Source organism: Siphateles boraxobius, unplaced genomic scaffold (genome assembly GCF_051911475.1).
Source record: "Siphateles boraxobius isolate OS27281-9 unplaced genomic scaffold, OSU_SipBor_1 17, whole genome shotgun sequence".
Lineage (NCBI taxonomy): Eukaryota > Metazoa > Chordata > Actinopteri > Cypriniformes > Leuciscidae > Siphateles > Siphateles boraxobius.
In genome coordinates, this window is record NW_027508777.1 from 7,257,832 (window position 1) to 7,272,176 (window position 14,345).

At 35.3% G+C, this 14,345-nt stretch overlaps 1 protein-coding gene across 1 annotated transcript in view; it reads left to right on the forward strand.

The window, feature by feature from the left end:
• Positions 1-1,105: 1,105 nt before the first annotated feature.
• Positions 1,106-14,345, forward strand: part of sh3gl2a (SH3 domain containing GRB2 like 2a, endophilin A1) — a 38,652-nt gene continuing 25,412 nt past the window's right edge. The window contains exon 1 of the mRNA XM_077232297.1: positions 1,106-1,307. Within this exon, the coding sequence (XP_077088412.1) occupies positions 1,263-1,307 (45 nt within the window). The 5' untranslated portion in view covers positions 1,106-1,262. The remainder of the gene's footprint in view (positions 1,308-14,345) is intronic.

The following is a 14,345-nucleotide window of genomic DNA, read 5'->3' on the forward strand; positions in this document are numbered from 1 at the left end:
ATATATATATATATATATATATATATATAGCTATATATGAATTATATTTTTATTTTCTATTGTTTGTATTGTAGGCCTCATTGACATGACAGCTAGTAGCAAAGATCCTCAACAAACCTGTCTCCATACTGGTGTGTTGAATCCGATCTTCAACCAGAAGGAACTGGATTAAATATTTTGAATGTTCTTATCCAGTCTGAGTTCCGACCTGTAATGCTGCCTGAATCACTGTTCGTTTGTTGGCCAGAGGAGAACTGGCTCCCCGACTGAGTCTGGTTTCTCCCAGTTTTTTTTTCCTTGTTTTTTTTTTCCTCTTCCTTTTTTCCATTCTGTCACCTCATGGAGTTTGGGTTCCAATGTCGCCTCTGGCTTGCATAGTCAGGGACAATTAATATTCAACAATATTATAACTCCATTGACACTATTATTATAAGAGCTGGACGATGACATCATGTTATTTCCAGAGGAACTAAATTAATAACTAATGATTTTTGAAATGGAAATAACAAACACTGGATGTCCTTAAGCTGGACAATGACACTATTTTCTTCTACAGCAGCTGTTCAGCCAAATCAAGCTTAGTTGCATTATTTTCCTGTTATCACTGTAAAGCTGTTTTTAAACCATCTGTATTGTAAAAAGCGATATATAAATAAAGGTGACTCGACTTGAAATGTATTGTATGTGAGGTTTGCAGTTTTTGCCACCACAGCTGCTACAACACTGACTTTTTGGATTTTCAAGAACATTAAATCATAATATTTATATAGTGTGACCGACATTTATGGTAAATACAATTAATAAAAAAAAATGTATAAAGTATTTTTACCTGAAATTAAAATCAATTCAGAAATAAAAATAAATTCATGAGAACATAGTGTAGGATACAGACATTTGTAGGTTGCTAAATAAATTTTATGGTAGCCTTTATAAGCTACTAATTGGGTGTTTTTATTAGTTCCACCACAATGTAGTGAATTAATGAACAGTGAGAGATCACTCTACCTGTTGGCGTTACGCCCTTACTGAACTAACCTTGAAGGTTCCCCCTGGAGGAGGGGCTCTGCTCTAATCTGTAGAGAGGCGGTATCTGACGCGTGATGTCACGGTCACGTCATCGTCAGCTGCTATAATCAGCCTACGCTTGTGGTGATTCCCAGTGTACAAGGGTTTATCTTTGAACGTCTCACATCCACGTATCTGTGAGCATATTTACATATTTGCACATCACAAACGGCGTTAGCACTAGTCCAATCGGAATCATGTCTGTAGCGGGACTGAAGAAACAATTCCACAAAGCCACTCAGGTAAGAAGCAACGGCAATGAAATTCATCATTCTCTTGACCATATCTTGCGTGAAAATGGGTTTGCTGCAGTGCTACAGCGCTACAGCAGACAGAGCAGCTTGTGTCCTGAATCGTAATGCGGATCTTTACGCGGAACAGTGTGTGCTTCTTTGAACGCACCGTAATATGTATAAACAAATAAATGCACTAACATTGTTACTAGCAGGCTAGTCACTGTCGTCTAAAATCAATTAATTCAGATGAATGTTTGTTCAATGTCTTTCCGTGCTGTTTCCGTCAGGTGTTATTTGCACCGATTAAATGACACCGTGTGAACATGAATATTTAAGATGCGTAGATGAGTTGTTACATAATAGCTTATATCCTTAAATTGACCTCGATGCCCTCTAAAGCAGTCCTGATGCTGTGACACTTAAAATCCATAATGTACTAAAGCCACCACATAGCCTTAAGGGACCAAACTGTATGGCATTTTAATTCAGAAGCATTTTTTTTATATATTTTAAGTCTATTGAACCTATTGGACATTTTACATATATATATATATTAGTCATGGGATAATAACATCATAATTAATAGCTGGTTAAAAATGTTCTGGTGCCATCAGAGGTCAAGCCCGAATCACTCCTGGGTTTGTCTGTTTTGTCCATCTAGTGCAGTATCCTTGCCTGAAGCGTTCCCTTGCATTAATCAAAATCTCATTGAATGCTAACAGTTTGTGCAACAAAGGTTTTGGATGAAGTATCTGTCATTTTAAGGATAAGCAGCAGCATGTATTGGAACCACTGTTGTCGCATGCTAAGGGCATCACCCCAGCATCCCTTAACATAGTGGTTCTCAAACCCGGTCCTGATAATGTGAATCAGGTTTGTTTGATTTAAAATAAAATAAAAAGAGAGCGAAAGAGAGATATTCAAAATATGCACTGTTGGGGGGGGGGGGGCTCCAGGAAAAAGATTTAACTAATATGACAGCTGGCTTTCTGCATCTTTTTGAAGGCCATCTGTTTTAAAGGGAATATGAAATTCTGTGAGTTGTGGAGCTGGACTTGCATCTCGCTGCCTGATATTAAACAACATAATCTGCCTCATTCTGACCAATCGTCAGATTGTAAAGCACTGACTCTGACATCATCAGTGCATGCTGCGCAGTGGAGAGGGTGGCATGACTCAGAGCTGCTCTGTAGAACAGATGGTTCCTCAAACACACTGCTCCTTCTCACAGCTTGCTGTGTACTTTATATACTATCTTCATGCAGTCTTGCAGTCGTGACAAAGTATAGTGCCTGTTTGGTGAAATGTTTTTTTTCTTCTTCTTCCCTTATTTATCTCCTTTCAGTTATGTAGAGGCAGGTTTATCCTGTTTCACTTGCATTATTTATTCTTGGAAATTTGCTTCTATAGTGAATATGTGCTATACAAGCACAACACTTGTTTCACTACATGCCTTCTGGCTATTCCCGTGACCAGAATGATATTTACATAAGAGAGAAGTGAGGTTTCATGTAAATTTTCTAAACATGAATGTTTATACAGAAGTTTTATTTTGGAAATGTACTTCAATTTTATAAAATTGAGTTTGTTGTTTAACCTGACAATTCTAGCTTGTAATACAATGAGCCTGCTTATAAAGTTAAATTGGCATTCATCTACCACGCTTTTAATTTTATTTTCATCACGTGTTGTGTAATGCGAAAGATCAGAGATTATCTGCCTCCTGTTCACCGTTGGGTATTTGGGGATGGACGAAAACTTGGATTTGCAAGTCAGTCATTCTCTGTGCTATTCTGGTCTCATACAGTACTGTACTTAAAAGTGTAGAAATGTGACCCCTTTCTTTAGCTTCTCTCTCCTGCTTTATATGTAAGGCGTTGCTTATGCACCACAGCGTCTGTCTCAAACGTGGCTGATGGTTTATTCTTTCTCTATTACAAATTCTAGACATTACTTACTGCAGTGTTTTTCCTTTTTAAATTGTCAGCTATACCACATACTTGGCAACCCAGTGTTTAAAATAATCCTGGACAATATCTTTTTGTTAACTAAATCTTTATTAATGAGTAGTGCAATCAAGGATCTTTTAACACCCAAAGGATGAGAAATATTTTGTTTTCTTTGTCTCTTTAGTCTCTTATGGATCATTCTTTTGATGTATGGTATCTTAGTGAATTATCATGTATTTGGACAGGTGTAAAATTATGTTCAGCATCTTCGATATCGAGATCTAACAGTTTCTATTGTTTCAAAACTATTATCAAACAGGTGAGCTGTCTAGTGTCTACCAATACAGGATTTCTAAGCATCCCATGTGAAGTCTCTGACATAAAAGCTGTCTCAAATTGTAGAAAGCAGATTATACTAAAATATCCTTATATCCTATAGTACCTTCAGGATAGAATGTCTTTATAGTGTTATACAGGGGATCTTGTAGTTTGGACTCAATTAGTTAATTTGTCATTGGGGGAAAAAGCATTGCCTTTTCTTCATAGAGAATTAGTCATTTGTTAATTTGAAAGTGCTTCTAGCCACTTATAGTGTCAGTTCCCTCTGATCAAAGGCATAGTGGTGAAGGTGATAGGGGTTTTAAATTGTTTACTCTCTTCTGTCCTAATAGGCTTACTATCTTAGTAAGATTTTATAAGCCAACTTAGGGTTAATTATATGGTAATTTTATAAACATTATCTTAAAAAAGTGGTGTTTGGGGGAAAAAAATCCCCTCTGTGCACACCCTCAGATAAAATCCTGCTGGCATCCCTGGAGATTAGAACAAAATTGCAACAGGCCCAGAAAGGCTACATGGGACACTGACAGCCCAAAACACCACTTTTTAAAGATAATGTTTATAAAATTACCATATAATTAACCCTAAGTTAATTATATGGTGTAATTTCACACTTCTAACTTTCACATTTCTACACTTTTTACCATATAATTAACCCTCTCACTGATTGTTTGGTCGAAAGAGTCTCAAGCATTATAGAAGTGCGTAATAGTTTAAACTCTGAGAGAAATTTAAACTATTACGCACTTCTATAATGCTTGAGACTCTTTCGACCAAACAATCAGTGAGAGCAACAGTACACCTGAACAGAACAAAGGTGTCTTTTGACATTTTAAAAGCAACAAAATAGTCAAAAGACATTTATCTAGCGCATGTTCACATAGGAAAACAACTTAAAAAAAAAAAAAAAAAAAGTTTTTGTGTTTGACACAAACATTTTTGGTGTGAATGACTGCCTATTTACATCTCACCGAGCAGCAGCTGAATTTTCTCAATGTTCCCTCCCAAAAATTAGCCATTTGTTTGTAGGTGAATATCTGCTTCATTTAGCGCTGTTTGTCCTCTGCATCTGCAGTAATCTTGATACTGTCTCACAGACTGTCTATCTGTGAAATGGCTTCAGATGATTCAGGGAGTGAGCAGTCTGAACAAATGCGAATTGAATGTTTTGCAAAACCGTTTGGCAAATTCACTGATGCACCAACTAAAAAAATAGATTAATTCACAAATGATTGCCATCGCAGGTTCAGTCGACAGAGATATTGGGCACACATAATAACTCCGTACTAAAACGTTTCTTAGGTCAGTCGGAGCGCTCATGGCTGTACAGGCAGCACTACTAACCTCTGATTTGAAATGCTTGGAAAAACCCCCAATTTATTGTTACATTAGAATAGGCTGGCATATTTTGTGAAATAAAAACCATAAACAAAACCATGCAAGCTAAACGGAAGATCAAATATGAAACCACATTGTTCACTTGAAATGAGGACAACCAAAACATTGTTTGTGCTGACCACCATGTGCTTTGTGCTGTGTATTTTTGGCTGCAAAGAGCATGAAACCTTCAAAATTCTAGAGATATTTAGAAACCATTTACGAAAAGTCATGTCGTGTATAATTCTGAATATTGTTGGGCTTATTTCAGTGTTTGATTTTAAGGATGTTTGTTAACTTTTAGGAACTGTGTTGGATTTAAATCGAAAGCAAAAGAGCTACTTTTTAAAAGACTAATTCATTAGATTTTTTTCAAGAGTAAACTAAGAAGAACCTATCCCATATATTTTCATTTGTCACACCAGGATTGCAAAATGCAATATTTGTTATTTAGAATGAATAGATTCATAGTGCACTGGCAGAACCAAATTCAATGCACTTTAATAGCATTTGTGTACATTTTTAGACAATTTTCTATTTATGTATAACACTCTGGACACATTAAAGTCGCTTCAAGCCCCCTAATATGCTTACAGTATTTGTTTGGCAATCACTTGCTTGTGTGGAAAATATCTAAATTGGATTATTTAAGGAATACTCCGTTGTTAGGGTACAAACTGATTTGTCTGGTATATCAGAAAATTGTTTAAGGCCTTGTGGGCTAATGCAGTAAATGGATAGGACATATGAAATACACTTGTGTTCCAAATGAGAACATCACTAATCTCTTCTGCCTCTGGTTTTATCTTTGATATCTTGGTAGATTTCCATCATCTTCAAGTTAATGCAAAGTGATATGCAAAAAAAGTCAAAATACAACATAATTGACTTGTTTAAGATGAACCTATACAAGGCTACATGTTGGTCCAAAAAATAGCATATTAATATACACCATCTCATCATCAGAGATTGTACTTACTCAGTTCAAGACTTTGAATAAGTCAACACTTCCTTATTTGATTTTTAAACGTCCACCTTGGAGTAGATACATTTTGTCTGATCCAGAATAGAGTATACTATAAAAACTATAACTTTCTATTAGCCTTGCTTTTCTATTCCTATATTCATCTCCGAATCATCACTTAGTTGTAGTCTGAAGATACTACATACTACATGTCAGGCCATGGGCTCATCCTGCTATTACGTAATGGCTGTGTTAGGCTTAAAAATTACATCGCTGTCACAATAACATTACTGTTTTCCCATAGAATCAAAATGACTCTGGATTGGCACAGGCACGTGTCCTTGGTATTTTGTTAATATTATGTTTGAAGAAATCACGATCTTGTCTTTCTTTTTGAATGTATATGAATGTCACCATGATCACTGCTGTGTCATTCTGTATTCAGTGCTTCTGTTACCTTCAGCATTGTCATACATGCACTCCAGCAAGGTCTCCCGTGTCCCCACACACTTGTTTACAGGGTGTCCCCTGGATTTAGCTGGCCCTTTTGGACTCTTGAGTACATTTCCCTTTACACGTCTGTTTAGTTTCCCCTTAATGCTCAGTTTTTTTCTCCAGCCATTAAACATAATTTTACTGTTGTTTTTTTTGTCATTTGTTCCAACATGTTTCCTGACATGTTTTACTTTTGCAAAGTGTTTTTTTTTTTAGATACTATTGGTTAAGAATGATTTTATTAATTAAAACGTTATTGTTATCTAGCATTTAGAGCACACAAGAATATCTGTTGTTACTCCAAGGAAACAGACTTATACCTCCTTTAGCCATCTTTATGCAGGAGTTTTCTCAGCTGCCCTTAATTACACACACGCATAATAATAATAATAGTAGAAGAGAGATACAGCCTCCCTGGAACTGTCCGTCCTGCCAAAGGGATGTGTCCCTCTCTGCCATGCAGACAATCACAAATCAAGGGAGGACATCCTCCCATAACCTCCTTCATTTGTCCATCTATCTGTTCTATTTATAAATGTTAATCTTTGGTGGTTGTAATCCAGGAGGCACAGACTCAGGGGAATATTTTAAGACCGCCTGACTGGAGGGTGGGGGTGGAAATTTCTCTTCTGTGCTGTTGTCACATTGGGCTTCATGTGAATGCCATTTACCTAGTCAGTAGCTTTCCAGGTAACAAGGTTGATCCGAAACCTTTGGCAAGCCCTGATTTAAGCGTTTGGGTTTATACATGTATAAAAATATCCTAATTTTAAAGAAAATAACTCTTAATATTTTTTTATTATTATTATATTCCAAACTCTGTAAACTTACAAACAATTTGTAATTAACAACTTGACTTATACTATTAATGAAATTACAGTAATTCAAAAAAAGTTATATACAGAAAAATTACTGTATTTATACTGTTTTTTATTTTTTTTATTTTGTAAATTAAGTATACATTTATGTAAAATTAAAATCTTTAATTGAATATGTAGCTCATTATTTTAAAGGTTTATGTCCATAAAAAAAATACAAAGAATAATGATAAATTGTTAGTAAGTAATTGTATTATTTTTAAATTTAGGTGTACTTTTATATTCTGGAAACAAATATTTTTCATAAGTTTATGAGACTATAGGGTACCCCATTTGTCATTTTAGGTCTCAGAAGGGTGCTCGCAAACGCCCCCTTTGCGGTCGATATTTCCCCTCAATGTGCACTGATGCGAGCTCCGCAGCAGACTTCTTCCCGACAGTCAAAGAGGCTTTATATCACGATTGTGCGGACTTGAAAAGAAGACCGCGAGTGTTTAGGGTGCCATTTTGGACAGGGCCTCTGTTTATATATAGTACAAAGGTGCACTGCTCTCCAGGTTGAAACTTTTAGGCCTCTGCCCAGCAACACAACAGTTGAACCAAATTGCTTTACTAAGGAAATTGTGAATAAAGATGAGAAAAGCACACATCTTTACCAGCTCGAACTCCCCAAAAACCACCCATTAACGTTCACGTACACACTCATGGCATACAACCGTCTTAAAGTATTGGTTTTTTTTTTTTTTAAACAACACAATACTGGAATGTTTCCCTGCATGCAATGTGTGAAAACATTCACCCTATATATGGACAATTTAGTAGAGTCCTCAGTTTGTCAAAAATGTGCATGTGTTTGTATTATGGGAAGACCTTGCTGTGAGGAGACATCTAAGACACTAAGCACTGAGCCATCATGCTGCTGCAAGCACTACAGTTTTGAAATGAATACATGCACATCAAACTGCTCAATTATTTTTTAATTAGTCAAACAGCAAGGCCAACACTGTCATAACGGAACATAGCTTTGGCTTAGGGCCAATCCATACAGACATTGTCTTCACTTCTGAATAACTAAAATACATCACAGACTGTCACTTTCTGCCATTTTAGTTTTTTAGACGGTTTACCGAGTCCCGTGTCACGAATGCTATAATGGCATAACCACTGCAGTCAACAGCTTGAAGTATCTATGTTGTTAAATAAAAGTCTGTAGACAAATGTTGTACCTTGTATGCCATTATGGCAGTGTTTGAAATCAAGTGTTACTGGGGATGGAGGATTAACCAACAGTTTGTGTAACACTGCAAGACAGTAAAGGGCCAGATACAGAAAAGGTTGCTTTGATTGTGCTAGGCAAGGCATGTTCCTGAATCAACACATTTTGTTGTTTGATGTCTGAAAACATAGTCCTAACTCCATCTCTAAACCTAACCCTAATTTAATCCTAATATCAGAGGAAAATGGTAGGTGAAGAGTGAATATGAAATCTTTCATAATAAATCTTTCATTTAAAAAAAATGTTCTGGAGTTGCAATGCTATTTGCTGTCCTTTAAGGCTTATTGGTTAATCTGACCATCATCCAGGAATCTGGCCAATGACAACTGTGCGCCTTTTACCGGTCATACATCTGTAGGAGTGTGTAGTGCTGCTCGTGCTTCTATAGTCCTACTTCGATCGGCCCGCTAGTAATGGTTTTTACATGGATTATTATTACGTCTGTCATTCTCAATCGACATCCCTCAACCCAAATTTGCCAGTCAAAGACTTGCAATGGCTAATGGACATATTGCAAACCGCAGAAGGGAAATACCTATTTTGTATATATATATATATATATATATATATATATATATATATATATATATATATAATATAATTGTTCTAGTTACATCAAGATGTAGTGCATTAAAGTGAGATGCTAATTGTGATATTTGCGCACATTTCTATGTCCTACCAGTTTCTGTTACTGTGTTTTGTTAGTAGGCTATGTGTTAATACTGTCAGCTAGGCCTGGACAATATGACAATGTCGTGCGATGCTGACTATCGTTAGAGATTTTTGTATTCATTTTTTTTTATATCGCAAAATGTAAATATATACATGTTAGCGCATTGCTACTTGGTTATTGAAAGATGCGTGCATGAATGAGGAATAAAGAGCGGGATGTTCATGATGTTAAAATTAGTTAAACATTGTCTGATTGATCTCTACACATTGCCCCTACCCATTAAGACTGGGTGGTATGGCCAAAAAAAAATCATATCTGTATGTGGACGTACTCATAATCATATTCTCACCCTTAAGTTTTTCTATTTGGAAAAAAAAATATCACATATGTTATAACATTTAATGTTATTTCACATCTTGCTCAATGTTGTCCTACAAACAATGTTCATATTGAAGGCTAAACAAATATAGGGAATGTAACCATGTAGGCTATGATATATATATATACATATATATATATATATATATATATATATTATGTGCAAAACAATCACTTCACAGTCTAGCGGATACTTGCTTGCAGAAGGCTCACCCACTCCTGACAGCAAAATGGAAATATTTGCCATGACTTTCTAACATCTATGATGTTTGTTAGATTGAGAATATACCGGTGAAATGTAAGTTATGTAGGCTGATATGAAGCATGTCTTCTGTTTAGGTCAAATTGGATTATGCACTTTTCGTGTAGCAGCTCACTCTGCGTGCTCCGCTATTTTTCAGATGCGCTCATATCAAACTGTATTTTGATATAAAAGGTATTATCGCCTCATTCTATATCGGTTATAAAAAAAATACATGGATTTATCACACAAACTTGCGCTCAGCCCTACTACCCACCATACCCAAGATCCAGTTTCCATTGGTTGAAATTTCAAATGCCGTTCAGTATTTTTCCTAGCTCAAAATGGTAAAAGCGGTGGTAAAATCCTGATCATGTGCACACATGCAAGTGTACTTTGTCTTGAACTGGCTGAAGAAAACACTTTTTACAAGGAGGTATTTTAATAATAAAATAGTTAGATTTTTATTTTGAGAACACTATCATATACAGTGTTTTTCCCATAGGATATTGTGAGACTGTGGTGGGTGGACCTCAGGCCGGTCCAGGCTGGGGTCATGCCCCCAACACCCCACCCCCCGGAAAAAACTTTTGTTCATTTTAAAGCTAAATTCATTAATCTGGTGCACTTTGAGAATTAAAAATTAAGAGCTCCAACCCATCTTCAATATGCAAATTGAACAAAGAAAAAGTTAGGACTTGTGTGTACATTAGGACTTGTGTGTTAGAGATGCGAGGATCAGCTCTAATATCTCGTTTGTTTTTTTCCTTCGTGTTTTATATAATGACCACTACGAGGTGCTTGAGGCATATGTTTTTCCTGAAGAGATGTTGTTGTTGTTGTTGTTGAAAGTAAAAGAGTGATGCACGTTCTACTGAGAAATGTGAGTTCCGTGTCTCTATTAAAATCAACACATTAATGTTTTATCACTCATCCATCCACGACCCACCCACAATTGTTGAAATTGGAATGTTAATTTTATTACTTTATCGCCCGACCCACGTGATCTGATCCCACAAGTCCTATAGCTTTTTACAAACAGTCATGTCACTCCATGAGGATTTTCTCAAGATCTATGCATCAAGTTATGTTATGTGTGGTCTCGTTTGAATCAAGACAACCCGCTCTAACTAAAGATGTGCATTTTTTTAACTATAGTTTACTAATGTGTTGCAAAGACACTAAGCAAAACGTGGCACGAAAGACTCATCTGTATAGGCTACTGTTTATATGTGCGTCACGGCATTTTTTATGGTTTTAAGTCATCAATTTGCGAGATTTTTTGGGTAGCCAAATTTAGTGATCCAGTCATTGAATGTGATTATCGGCCAATACCGATCTGCGATTGATCGATCGGAGCATCCCTAGTTTTATTAAACAAATTTATATTAATTTGTGTGTGTTTTCCCCATGGTTTTCCCCCTCATGATCCAGAAGTTTTGGGAATGAAAGTCTTCTGACACATGATCATCAGAGGAAGTGAGTATTCATGCGATACTAACATTAAGACTGTAAATGGTACCGTGCCCCGTATGTGTGAGGAAATGTGTGTGAACAGAAGCAAAGCACGCAAACTTTGCACAAAGACACCACTCTGGCACTCACAACTTTTGTTCTTCAGTTTAAAGGCATAGCTCACCAATAATGAAAAGCTCTCACAATTTCCTCACCCTTAAGCCTTTTCTAACATGTATGGCTTACTTTCTTTACACAAAATATGTTGGTATCCAAACATCATTGGACCAAATTGGACAAATATCTCTATAATATAATATCTCTCAAAAAATCTTATTTTGTATTCCACAGAAGAAAGTGAGTTATAGCCTACAGGTTTGAAAAGACATGGGGGTAAGGAAATGATGAAAGAATATCCATCCTTTAAGTATCTTGAGTACTCTAATGATCTCATCAAAGTACATTTAAAAGACAATTCACCCACTTTCCACAAAAAAAATTGTAAAATGCTGCAATTAATAAAAAATAAATAGTGCTGTCAGTTGATTAAAATAACTAATTGCAGATTTTTTTGTAATTCATTTTGATTAATCACATAGCAATATAATATATAATATTTTTATATTATAATTTCACATTAAATGTAGAAACAACATAAAGATGGATTATTTTAAATGTGTAATGTTATCTTTTTACTAGTACTATAAATGAAATCCAGTATCTCGATCGATGCTAATATTGCTACTAAAGTCTCTATTAATTTAATTTAGCCTCTATTTAATTTTCTATAAATTATAGCCATTCTACAACACTATAATTAAAAAGCTATAATTATTTTAATAGGAAGAATTTAATAGGCTTAAAAAAATAACAGCTATTAATTTGTTTGCGTTTAATTTGTTAACTTAAAACAATCTTCACATAAACTAAGTTACATATAGATTAATCCTTAATAATGCTACAAAAGTTATTCAGTCAAGAGCAGTGAGTGATTTGCTCTTTTTCTTCTTTTCTTTGATTAACATTAAAGGTGATATTCACCCAAATATTTTTTCATAATTTACTTGCCATCCAGTTGTTCCAAACCTGTATATTTTTTGTTATTTCTTCTGTTTTTTGAAGAATGTTGGCAACCAGACAGTTGACGGTAGCCATTGACTTCCATAGTATTTTTTGGTGGGTGAACTATCCTTTAAATGACAGACTGCAGCTGCCAGCTGTCATTTTTAAGACCTGATCATGCACATAAAGCTGATCTGACATGCATCCGATTTTCAACTCACAACTCTATACGTTCATTTAAGACGAAACTCATTTAAGACTGCTTATGATACTGACAACAATAACAAAAAAACAGGCTTTTTTGACAATTTTGTGTTTGTCCATTCAAGCGCAAAAGAGAGCTCAATGCGTCACGGGCTGGCACACTGTCTGAAGGGTCTTTCTGTGCTTGTGCCTAGATTGTGCCGGAGAGGGCTGCTTCACAGTGCGCCAGTACCAAATTGAGTTCTCTTATGAATTGTTTAAAAACACTTGAATGAATGATGGCATGATCATTTAATGTAACACAGGCAAAGGATGCCAGGAGAAAAAAAACAGATGCTGCATTAATTGCGTTAAATATTTTTTAAATGAAAAAACAAAATTGCTAAACGAATGCATTCATTTTGAGCCCTAATAAAAAAATATATATATTTGGTTGGATTTATTTTCTTGTACAACTTGACATTTTTCTTGGTACAAAAATTGGTACAGCTATGTTTACCTTGCTATGATATATCTGGAAAATGGTGTCCATTGTTATGAATCATCATATTCGTTCTTTTGGACATCTATTAGGTGAATATTTCAATTCTTAAACGTGAAATATGAAACATTTTAATCAACGTAATCATAGTTTGTTTTGGATATCAGACAAAACTCTGTGCTAACATGGTTTAGATAGCAGACAAAACAGGTGTATTTTGACATAATCTGGTAAAGAGATTGGATCCAACATTTTTGGCTTTCCTGTAATGCCAGAAGGATCTAACCACATTTAATAACTACCATCTCAAATCTGACAGCCCTCTGTGTTCATATAGCCAGAATATCTAAAATGTCAAAATGCTGTTAAAGACTAAATAAATATTGTTTACAAAAAAGAAATGCTCTTTTTTTTAAGGACTTTTTTTACCTACCCCCTGATGCATCAAGGATCTGGCTAATTACTGGCCATTTGGAGGAGGATTGCTCTTTATCTGCTGTGTCTGTCACCACCCCCTGCTGGTGAGGTCGATTTACAGCTATGGAGATTATAAATCGGTAATCTACTGCTATTCCTGACGTTCCCGGATGTGAAATGTTGTAATATCGAAATTTAAATGTTGAATTTTTTTGTCTAATTTGAACCACTGAATTTGTGAAAGCGAATTTGTAAAGCGAAATAAAATGGACCGAAAAATGCCTTTCAAATATTATAGGTTGTATTTTTAAACTGAATGAATATTTTGGAAGTGAAATCTGTAAATTGAATATGGATTATTGAATTTTGAATAATGAAAACGTGTGAAATGTTTTGAATTGAAATATTCAGAGCTTAAATATACAACCATGTTGAATTTCCGCCCATAAAAATGCAAGCCGTAAAAATACAATGCATTAAAATGCTAGCAGGCTTAATGCAATGCATATTTTTTCAAGTAGTGCAATTCAACAAGCTTTTTTGTTTCCAAAACATTTGTCATTATTTTACTTCCATATATAGAGCCCACAGGGATAAAATACAAAACTGTAAATATAAAACTGTTTTGGAAAATACAAGATAAAATACAAAGCTAACAGCAAACCGCACAATTCCTTTGTCCACTGTTTTAAAAGGTGAAATCATGACCTCATCTTGATCGTAACCCTAAATTATAAGATGGGAACGTGGAGATATTTCCTTCGTAGTTTTTCAGTTCCTCCTGGGGGTTCTGAAGAACTGTTTGTAAAGAAATTGTTGATTATGTAAATTTGCATCTGAATAATTAAACTGTTTTAGAATCAATAGTGGTGTGGAAGTGAAAATTTTGTAGATCAGTTTTTGTATTTCTTCAGT